Below are 11638 nucleotides of genomic sequence, written 5' to 3' on the forward strand. Positions count from 1 at the left end.
GCGCAGGCGCCGCCATTGGCTGAGCGCGGCCCCGCCCCGTGACGTCGCGGGCGCTCCGGAAGCGCGGGGATGCCGCGGGGGGGGGGTGCGGGCGCCGCCGCCATGAGCAAGAGGAGCCAGGTGTCCTACGTGCGGCCGGCCGAGCCCGCCTTCCTCAGCCGCTTCAAGCGGCAGGTCGGGTATCGGGAGGGCCCCACGGTGGACACCAAGGTAACGCCCTGCCCCGGGGGGTGGGAAGGGGCAGCGCCCGCTTCGCGGCTCTTCCTGAGGTGCGGTACCCACCCCCGCCGTGGGCGGTGCGGGAGCAGCGCTCCGGGGCTTTGTCCCTGTGGGGCGAAGGAGAGCAGTTGTTACCCGCTTAAGAATGGCTGGAGTCGTCTTTGTGGCTTGTCTTCGCTTCTGTGTTGGCGGTTCAAAAGGACAGCGAGGCGTCGCAGTGCCCCCCTGGCCGCTCCTGCCGTCGTCGTAGCCTTCCAGGGCAGCCAGTTCCTGCCTGTCAGTGCCCGAGGGGCCCGTGGGGCTGCAGGGAAAACAGCCGGGATGTCCGAAGTTGAACTGGCCCGTACAAAGCCCAGGAGGGAAAAAAAAGTGTTCTAAGAATGTAGTTTAAAAAAAAAAAAAAAAGAAAAAAGTATTGGAAAGGAGTTATCATGAGTTCAAACTGAAATATGGGAGGTTTAGATTAGATATACGGGAAAAAATCTTTGCTATGAGGGGGGTGAGACGCTGGAACAGGTTGCCCAGACAAGCTGTGGATGCCCCATGCCTGGAAGTGTTTAAGGCCATGCTGGATGGGGCTTTGTTCAACCTAGTCTAGTAGAAGGTATCTGCCCGTGGCAGGCGGTTGGAACTGGATGAACTTTAAGGTCCCTTTCGACCCAAACATAGGTCAGTGGTCACAAAACGTGGTGTGATGGCCAGGAAAGCAGGACAGGGGCAACAGGGTTTGAGCCAGCTTGTTAAAAGGCAGCCTTTCCTGGGGCACATTTTTCTTCTGTTTCCAGTGTGCTGTTTGCATGTGTTTCTCTCTAGGGTTTTACAGGATGCCTTAAGAAATCAGCCCATCGTAGTATAGCTCATGTGATGTTGTTTTTCTTTGATGACTAAAGAAATTTAAACTTAATCTACGGTAGTTCTGTTTGTGGAGTTCTGTTGTTACCTAGCTGTACTTGCACAAAATGTTTGGATGATGCCACCCTGAGCTGTATGTAGCCAAAAACTAACCTAGTGAGACAAACCCCCTTCCCAGTGGCCCATTGTTATGGCCTGGATTTGAATCGTGTTTGTGCCACTGTGGATAAATACAAGTTGCTTGTGAAAATAGCTTTTTTTACAAGCAGTCAGTGTTGTCAGAATTGACACTCAGCTCTGGTTCCATTTGCCTGTATTGCCTTTTAAGCTTCAACTCTAGTATATTCTGAATCTTGAACCGAAGAGGCCATTATCGCCTAACCTCTCCAGGCTGATCAGTAAAGTAATAGTCACAATGATTTATTAAAAAAAGGTAATTATGAGCTAGAATTTCAGATTAAAGTATGCCTTTAATAAATTTCACTTCACTAGAAAGATTGTGTTTTGTCTGTCTCTTGGTAAATTCAGCAGATTACGGTAATACTATCTATATTCTTCCCTATAAAATGAAGTATCCAGTTCCTCTAATATTGCCAAACTTTAGGTTTGTTGCGCTGAGGTTTCCAAGACAGGAAGTTTGTTTTTATAAAATTTTATCCCAAGTGATTCTGTCTCAGAGCACAAGTTTGAGGGAATGGAAGCAGGAGCATGACCTTCCTGGTGTCAGTGCTGCTTGCAGGGATTTGCTTTGGTAGCCCAGCCACCACGGTCCCACTTTGGGAGGGCCTGGCACTGACAGCTGTCAGAGCATCTCCCCACTGACCTTTCTGCACAAGTGAGGCCAAAGAGAACTGGCCCACCCTGAGCGCTTGTGGAGTGGTGATCAGAATTGCTTTTACTTCCCTTTCCTAGAGAGAGCAGCTTCCCCTTGCAGATGATGATAGTGACAATGGCAGCGACAAGGAAGATGAGCAGCCTCAAGTGGTAACGCTGAAGAAAGGGGACTTGACTGCTGAAGAAGCAATGAAAATTAAACAGCAAATCAAAGAGGCCTTAAAGTCAAATGAATCAGGTGAATTTCAAACTACTAACTTCTTGCTTTGTGTAGTCAAAGAGATATAACCCATAAAAGGGAACACGATATTTGCTCAGTTTTCTGCTGCTTTAATATTACCTTTGATTAGTTGTCCTGAATTTTTCAGCTAAATAATTTGCACTTGTGATTCCTAATCTCAAGTCATTGAGTACATATATTTAAGATGTCTGGCTTTTAATAGTGTTGCAGTTCTGTGTTTCTTGATTGTGCACCATCCTACCTCCAAATACCACCGTAAATTAATTTTTTATTTGTTGAGATAGCATGTCATTGTTCTGGTACACAGTCTTGTGACACCACCTGTGATAATTTTTGAACTCATTCATTTGCTCATCCAAATTTGACAGTGGAATGGATGTCCTAAAGATAATTGTCTTGAGTTCATGAAAGAGAGTGTCTGGGCAGAAGGAGGAATCTCAAGTCAGTGCTTCAGTGGAAAGAATGACAGGTGTGTATGTTTGGGAATGTGTTCAGTTTGCTGACTGATCCATGCTATTACTTGTTATTAATCAAACCCAGTAAGCGTTGTGACTTGCAAATATATTAAGCAAAACTGAACAGATGATAAAATAGTGCAAGGTACAGAAAAAAATGTTTCTTTTCTATGAAGAATTAGACAGAAAGGAAAGATGGAAGTGGTGTGAGAGGTTGCTGCAGTTTGTCCATACATGAAACCACAGCTGATGAATACAGTTATGTTAAGAATTTCTGTCAGTATTCATCATTCAGATAGGGTGGACATAAGTGCTTTGAGTGTCCAGAAACTTCAGTCATCACACAGGGTGTGATGAAATGTAGCTTTATTTTATGCTGACAGAAGAGTTGACAGATTGAATGTGGCTATTGTTGTCTCTAGCATAAATGTCTTAGCAATTAAGAATATAGGACTGGAACCTCACAAGTATAAAAAAGGAGGTGATTCATAGAAACTGTGGACCTCTCCTGTGATTAGCCATTGTGGCTATTTGCAAAAGCTGTAAATTGAATTTAGAGCACACTGAGAGGTCTAGCACAAGCTATCAATAAATATGACATCCTCAGCTTCTCTCTTTTTCGGCCATTTGGATTTGAAAATTTGGGTTTGTGCTGTCACTATGTAGTAGCATGTGTTAAAATTTAAATGGTATAAATGAAGTAGACAAATAACAGTAGAGGGAGAGAATATGTTGAGAATCCTATATTTTTTGAAAAGCAGATTGATGAAAAATCTTAAATTTTAATAACATAGGTTGGCTTGAAACTAAATAAAAATTGTGTTTGATTTTTTTCAGCAGGTAGAAAATGTTGGGTCTAACCAGGCAGTGGACTATGGGCCGTGTTTATGTGATTTGAACTGCTCTGAGAATATATGTTCAGCTTCAGTCTTCCTTCCTGGTCTCTTGTTACTGAAGTGTAGTGCATGGAGGTGCTTGGTGTTGCAGTTTGTAAAGTTGTCACATAATTTCTTTTCGCCCTCCTAGTATTGGGAGAAATGTCAACCTATTGGAAAGAAGTGGAATGGTTCTTTCTGAGAATTGGTTTCCTTTTCATGTAAGCAACTTGAACTTTGAATGATCACAGTTGGAGGAAAAACGGTTTTGTAAGGCTGGGCAAAAAGAAGTAGTTGTCCATGAGAATCTATTGAGGTGGAGTCCATGCTGTGAAAAAAGTCCAAAAGAGCTGCCAACCTGAATACACAGTATGAAATGGAAGTGTATTTGAATGGAGTGACTGAACTTATTTTGGTGGAAAAAGACATTCCTAAGACATAATTATGTGTAGTGAGGATGGTAGTATTGAGTCCCTGTAGGACTGTGGCACCTCTGCTTATTACCCCTTCAGTAATAACTCGCATTTGGAGGGAAAAATCCATAGTAGTAGGTAGCAGGAGTGTTGGAGACTGCTGCCTTCTGTTCTACATTATTGTGTTACTAGTCATTCATCTACTTTTGCTGTTAATATGAGGTCTTGGCCTCCTTTTTTCTTTTTATGGCTTATGGGAATAAACAGGGTACGTGCCACGATGTTCCTCTGCTATGGAGAGGACCTGGTGTGAAATTTTCAGTGAAGGAACGTGTGGGTGACTGTGCTACATCTTCCTGAAGGCTTTTTTGAGTCTTGGGCCATTTTTGCACTGTCAGTCTGACCTCTAGATTTAAATTCTGATTTCTAGCTGGAGGCAGGTATTTAGACAACTGGTTTCTTCCAGTTTAATAAAGAGAGTTTTGAGTAATGTGTGAATTGCTTTTATTTTTTTGCCTGTCTATTCTGAAAATGAGGAGTATAAAGAAAGTTTGGTGCTGCATGATTTGACTGCATTTCATATTGCTTTGATTTTTATCCCAGAGTTGAAAGTGAAATTAATGTAACGTCTCCTAGACCGTAATATATAGCCCCAAATCAGATCATTGGTGAAATTACATGAAGCTGAAAAGGTAATAGGGAAGTAAATTTCTCAACTGATAATCTTCCTTTCCAGCATGCATCAGTGCTGAGGCACCTTGGTAGATACTAAGAAGTGTGCTGCTAACGATCTATTGTGAATACAAATAGTCTTTCAAAACACAGAAAGTACTCGGTTTTGAGGTTCTGCTCTCTTTTATATCTGTAGTGATTGAGTTCATCCGAAGGACCTTGTCTTCAGGCTTTGTATTGGGATATTATTCTAGGATTTTCCGTGTCTCATTTACCTCCTTCCTCCTTCATTTTCTTCTATAACCATTTTGACATGGCTCATGGCTGCGCTTTTTATTTCAGACACCAGTGGTTCCCATGACTTGCATTTTCTTTTACAGATGAATAACACTTCTGCATTAATTTGGTAAAACCAGTTGATTAATGTCCAAGCTGCACTTAGTTGCCTTCTAAGGCAGAACAAAAGTCTAGTGAAGTTTTTCTGTTGGCTTTTGCAAGTATAGTCACAGGGATTTTTTTTTTTTAGGGCTGAACCTTTCCTATATGAGAAAACACCCTTTGGTATTGAAATATTTTTCTCCATGGAGCACAGACTCAGAGGCTTTTTAAAAAGAAGTTGTCTGTTTGTCAACAGTAATTTTCCTATATGTTTTATGCATAATTTTATAAAATGCTGCTGTTGATTCAGAGACAAAGAAAAACAGTCTTATGAGAAATTAAATTTTCACAAAAGAAAATATGTCAATTAGTGCAAGATAGTTTATCCTAGCATTCATTACAGCTTATGAAATTGATTTTTTTTTCTACTGCTTTCCTAGTTCATCTGGCCTCTGGGACACTCTGATACATGCAAATGACCAAATTTGGCCAAAGGTGTCCTTTTTCAAAGCCTTGTAATACTACTCTTGTTTCATTCTGTGTGCTGGTGCTGGGGGAGGACAACAAGAGAGGGGAGAGGCAATGAGAATACAGGCTGTGCTGCTTGGGCATGGGAACTCTTTCTGATTAAGCATAAGCTGTTCTGATTTAGCAGCTGTTATATCAGATACATACCACAGAGTTCATGCTGCTCTGCATCATGTGAAATAGCAGGAACTTAAATCAAGGCTCATTTTGCGGTATTTAAGTAACAAAAACTTTCCCAAGTGTTCTCATAAACAATTGAGACTGACTACCAGAGCAAGACTGGCCTTTTTGTCTTCATACCACCAGTGTGCCGGATTCCTGTAGTAAATGCTTCCAAAGGCGTGCATGGAGAGAGAATGGGTGGGCAGGAAGCACTATAAGGAGCATCTGAAATGGCTGACCTGAACTTTCGACCTTGGAAACCATTAAGCAATGTACCAGGGTGTCATACTTTTTTCCCCAACCTTCTATCTATGAGTAGACATACATGGTTTTTGCTGTTCCTCCTATTGTTCCTGACAGTTTAGTGCCATCTGTGCTCCCTGTTGTTGCCTCATTGACCCACGTGGACAGAAACTGCTGAAAAATGGTGTTGCTGACTGCACAAATAACTACTAAATTAAAAAGTACTGTAAACTGAAGAGTAGTGCTGCTTTTTCAGACCCTCATTTCTACTTCTCTTGTAATATATAGCTTGCAGTTAAAAAAGAAGAAAATATTTTTTGACTTTGTGGATTCTTAAATTGTTGTCACTTGTGAAATGAGTTTTCAGCTTAACCTCTGGCTGTGCTTCTCTTGGTCAACCAGTTTGTGATCCGGGTAAAAGCAGCAAAGACTAGGAACAGTCCGAATTTGAACTGTTAGTGTGTTTTTTTGACTCCTTTATTAGAAGTGAATTTTATTATTTCTCCTGCGATGCTTTTATGTATTTGACTTTGTGTATTTCTGTGTGTTTATCGGAAATCTTGCTTCTCATAACTTGTAACGCTGACACAGTCTTTTGTCAGGACTCTTTTTTAAAAGCTACAAACACTGAGATTGTTTCTTCAGTCTCTTTTTTTTTGCATTGCTTAATGCAAGTCAGATTTTTTGCAGGTCATTGATGCAAACCAAAAAGATAGCTGACACGTAAGAGCCTGGTAAAATCAGAAAGAATAAAGTGAAGTTTTTTTGCCAACTGGAAAAGACAATCTTAACAAATCAACACAAATTTCTTGAACTGCTTCATCAAATTCTTTCAAAAAGTGTAGTCTGTCTGCTTCTCCTTCTTTCCACATGTTGCTAAGGTAAGGCCAGGCCTACTGTGTTTCCTCATCTGCTTCATTCTTTGTCAAGCACTGCCAGCTCACATAGTTCTCTGAAGCTGGCCTGGGCTTCCTGCTGAAAGGAATGTCCTTGAGCATATAATGAAATTTTGACAGTGTTAAACCAGGCCAAGAGCTAAAATAATTTCCTTTGATGCGGAATGATGTGCAAATAGTATTGTGGTCCTGGAGGTCAGAGCTGAGCTAGTTGCCATTTTGGTGAAGTTTTTGAGCTTTGCTGTTTATGCACTTAGCTTATTAGGTGTTTAAATTCATATTGCAAAGATACTTATCAGTTTCTCCATCTGATGGGCAACATGAAATTATTTTGTGCAGTTCACAGCGGGGGTAGCAGGACAGTTGTGAGTAAAAATGACATTTCTGTCCTGTATTTTCCATGGATTATGAGTACATAGCTGTTTATCTGTTTTCTTTTGTGAATATGCTTTAATTGCCTTTTTAGGGGTTAAGTTTTAAAATATACCACTCCAAGAAAATGCAGCAATCCCTCTTTAAATAGTGTTCAGTGAGGTTTGGTTTTTTTGCTCATGCTTATGCAGTATCTGGTTGTCCTGTTCCAACAGCTGTAGGGGTGCTGCATGCAGTTTGCACACTGACACATAGACAGTTGTGTTTGTGCATAAGTGAACTTCTACTTATAGATACATTTTCTTTTTTCAGAATTTGGCTTATATTGTGCCTTAGGTCTTGTTTAGGTTAGATCTGTGTTTCCAAATAAACATTGTAGTTATGCAACAGACAGTAAGAAGAATTATTTGCTATTAAACTTCTGAGTCCAAAACTGGAGGACCAGGTTCTGAGGATAATGATACATAGTGCATTTTGTTTCATTAAGTGTGATATACTCTCAGAAATAATTATATTTCCTTCCTGAAATTCACTGGAGGCACTTCCTGAACTTGTGCAGCATCTAAACACCTCAGCTTTCCATGGAGAATTCACAATGAATCTATTGAGAAGTACTCTTTTCATATCTACAGTTTATTGTTGCGTGTAATTCCTCTTAACTGTAATGCTTTTCTAATGCACCAAGACTGAAATATTTTTCCCCCAAACCTGGTTAGTTATTTTCTCCATAGTATATTTTCTCATAATCTAGTGTAGAATCATAGAATCAAGGAATTGTTAAGACTGGAAAAGACCTCTAAGATCCACTGAGTCCCAACTATTAACCTAGCACTGCCATGCTGCCACTAAACCATGTCCCTAAGTGCCACATCTACATGCTCTTTGAATGCTGCACGAGATGGTGATTCTACCACTTCCCTGGACAACTTGTTCCAATGCCTGACCACCTTCTCAGTAAAGAAATTTTTCCTGATACCCAATCTAAATCTCCTCACGTGGCCATTTCTTGTCCTGTTGCTTGTTACTTGGGAGAAGCTTGTTACTTGGGAGAAGAGACTGACTGATCCCCGCCTGCCTACAACCTCCTTTCAGGTGGTTGCAGAGACAGATAAGGTCTCCCTTTGAGCCTCCTTTTCTCCAGGCTGGACAACCCCAGGTCCCTGAGCTGCTCCTCAGGACTTGTGCTCCAGCCCCTTCACCACACGCACCTTTCGGAAGTACACATCCTGTAGAAGCCATTGGCAGAATTGGTGGTTGGTTTTTTAAGCTAGGTTTCTTCTTAAAAAGGATCTCTGAAGCTTAAAGAATTCTAAGTGAAATTTGCTACTCAAGTTGATGTCTTCATTTGTACCACACAGCCTCTAAGACAGCAGATTTATTAGTTGTATTGTCTTGAGTATGCACTGAAGAGAGTTTCAGCCAGTGCTGTGTAGATCACGCTGAAATGTTAGTCTTCTGCCATAGTGCTGATAAAACTGAGGAAAGGATTTGTGCTAAAGAGAAAAGATATTTATTGGTTATAATTACATAGCACATAATCATGTCAAACACATTTCTGTTGAATAATGAATTTCACAGAAGTAATTTAGGAAAAATATCTTGCATGGAACCTATGGCTCTTGAACATCCTGTCATATATACATTATAAAAATTGCAAACTACTGCAGCATAAGCCTTTGTGTCTGATTCATTTACAGTTACACTTTCTTTTCCAGAAATACTGCCCTGATGCTGTTACTTTGCAGTAGCTTTCCCCCTCTGCCTGAAAATCATGGATGGGGCTTCTGTTTTTAAGATTGTTATCTGTTCCTTTGCGTGCACTAGAGCAAAATTATTGAGTTGGAATAGTTTGATAGATTTTGCAGATACAAAGAAACCTTGAAACTTTATTATGATAATAAAAGGGCAGTTTATGACCATGTGATCTTATTAGCTATCTCAGCAGGACAGAATATATTAGAAGAAAAAAACACACTTTTTCTTGTATATGTGTTATTTTGTTCTTTAAAGAATTCTATAATTCTCAAATAAGTGCATTTATTGTCATGAATTTTACAAATACTGAAGAGAGATTAAGGATCCTGTGGAGTTGCCCTCCCCACTTCGGTAAGTGGATATGAATGGAGTGTGTTGGAAAAGCTCTACTGCTCACAGTTCTGAATTAGCTCTAAGTTAGAGCTCTGGTTAGTGAAAACCCACTCCTAATAGGAGCTGCAGGAGGATTGTCTTCGAGGGCTGGTTGCCATGGAGCAGGTGTGTGCGCATGGAGGACATTCACAGATACAGTCCTTGTGGCCAAAATGTACATTTTCATGATTGTTGTATATTCTCGTGGGGCTCTCGCTGGTCTTTGTTCAAGATCGTGGTGGCTCAGGGTAATAGTGAAAGTCTGTGAATGTTTGTGAACATGTGCAGATGAGTTCTGATTTTACTCTCTTTATTACAGATGATGAACCAGAACCTGCTGATGGAAAGATTATGTTCAGGAAACCAGCCAAACGTTCGTCAGAGAAGTGTTTGGACTTCAATGTAAGTTCAAGTAAGAAGATGAAAGAAGCAAAGAAAACGAAGAGAGAAGCAACTACTTCTCAGAGTGCAGCTAAGCAAGTAAAAAACAGCAGTCTTCTCTCATTTGATGATGAGGAAAATGATGATTAGGGGTTGTATTTTTTTATGTTATACTTGCCTTTCTAGAGATCTGAGTAACATTGAGGACTTTCATAGAAATTGAAGCATGGTGTCTGAGTATTCTCTTACTTTGTTATAGTCCAAGTAGAGAAACATAGTATAAAATTAGCTAGAGCTAAATCTTTGCAGTTCAGCTGTAAATGTATGAACGGTGTGTCATGTCTTTATTTTTAAAGCGAATTTAACTATGTATGTAAAAGCTCTTTGAAGTCGCAAATGACTAGCAAGATATACCTGTACATATCCCGCATATGTAAATGTTCAATCAATACATTTTAAAATGCCCTCCATTACTAAAAATGTATTTCCTCTGTACTGGATAGCATCAGTGGGCAGTTGTGTGGTTTTTACCTGTTATTGTTGACTTGACACGCATAAGAGGGAGACTTCATTTCTGTGGAACAGAGACTGAAGTTTTCTGTCTCACAGCTTAACAAAAGTTTGCACAACCTTTGCACTTGCGGTTTGGCAGGGCCAGCTCTTTGCAGAGCTTTGCAGTTGATAAAATCACATAGTCCTAATCCTGTCTGTGGTCAATGCAGTCCAAGAAACATCAAATTTGTTTGAATTGGTTGTAATAGCAAGATATAAAGATTTTGACTATAGTTGATGATATCAACTAATGCAAAAGGAGCCTAAACCATTGGAGATTGTGCTCTTTGGATTTGACACTGATGGGCTCAGTGGTTTGGTGGTATTTTGGGCTTAAAGTGTATTTGTTCCAGTTGGCTACCTATGTGTTCATAAGTATTTGGGATCCCAGACAGCTTGTTTAAAAGGATGTATTTTATTTTTATGCTGTGGAAAAGCATTATTTTATTCTTCTTCAAGTAGGAAGTTGTAAACAGGAAATTTAAGTTGGGAAACATTATAGCTGTGATACAAAGCTTTAAAATGTTTCAGTTGCCCATGTAAAGTACACTGAAAGTGACCATTTCAGCACCGTTTATGTAACAGAATGCTGAAATTCAAAATGACACTGAGAGCTGATGGGACTGGGGAGAACAAAGTAGTGGAAATGGGACTAATGACTTTGAAATTATTTGGAAGCATGATGTGTTCTGTAACCATATATAAGCAAGAACTGACATTACTGCAGAGTTACAGGGCTATGAAACCAGTTGTTCTGCTGTGTTGACAGGACATTTTAAATTATTTGGCCTGTAAAGCTTCACTGAGGAGCAAATCTCAAGTTGCTGTGTGAAACAGCTGGTTTTAGTTTGTTCGTCTGGTATTAAACAATAAATTATTTTTTCTTTTAAGTGGTCCAAAGATATTTTAATAAAAATTTCACTAAATGAGATGAGATTATTTTTTTGTCACCTACCATTAAAGCCTCCTGTAACTGCTACCTGTCTCTGTACATACCAGCTTACTGCAGCATAATGTCAGATACAATTCTGCATATTGTTTCACACATTTGTGTGAGTGCCTGTTACCCTTATTTTGAAAATGGATAGATCTGTTGTCCTTTCAGAAAATTGAAGCCAGACCTATAAATGGATATAAAAACTTCTTGTAGCACTGGTCTCATATTAGAAGTGCCAAAGAGGTGCAGTGTGACAACCTGACTATTCCCATGAGGACATGTTACATTTGTAAATACATAATTTGTCTGTATTCTGCATATATAAAAAAGAAGAGCAAATTTAGGAAGAAGAAATACAGAACCAAAGGTTCCCAGGAGTTAATATTTCCATTCATTTTGTATACTTTAAACTTGTTTGAATCTATTAAAAATATATATATATATATATATGATTACACCTGTGAGAAGTAGCATTCCAGTATACCAAAGGAATATGTGGGC

General features: G+C 39.9%; 1 protein-coding gene across 1 annotated transcript; it reads left to right on the forward strand.

Annotated features, from left to right (window-relative positions):
- Positions 1-61: 61 nt before the first annotated feature.
- KIAA1143 (KIAA1143 ortholog) lies at positions 62-11126 on the forward strand. The gene is made up of 3 exons (XM_050316939.1): positions 62-210; positions 1984-2143; positions 9587-11126. The coding sequence occupies exons 1-3, from the start codon at positions 70-72 to the stop codon at positions 9796-9798; spliced, it is 513 nt and encodes a 170-aa protein (XP_050172896.1). The 5' UTR covers positions 62-69; the 3' UTR covers positions 9799-11126.
- Positions 11127-11638: the final 512 nt, after the last annotated feature.

This window comes from Myiozetetes cayanensis, unplaced genomic scaffold, assembly GCF_022539395.1.
Source record: "Myiozetetes cayanensis isolate MyiCay16 unplaced genomic scaffold, myiCay2020 scf1, whole genome shotgun sequence".
Taxonomy (NCBI): Eukaryota; Metazoa; Chordata; class Aves; order Passeriformes; family Tyrannidae; genus Myiozetetes; species Myiozetetes cayanensis.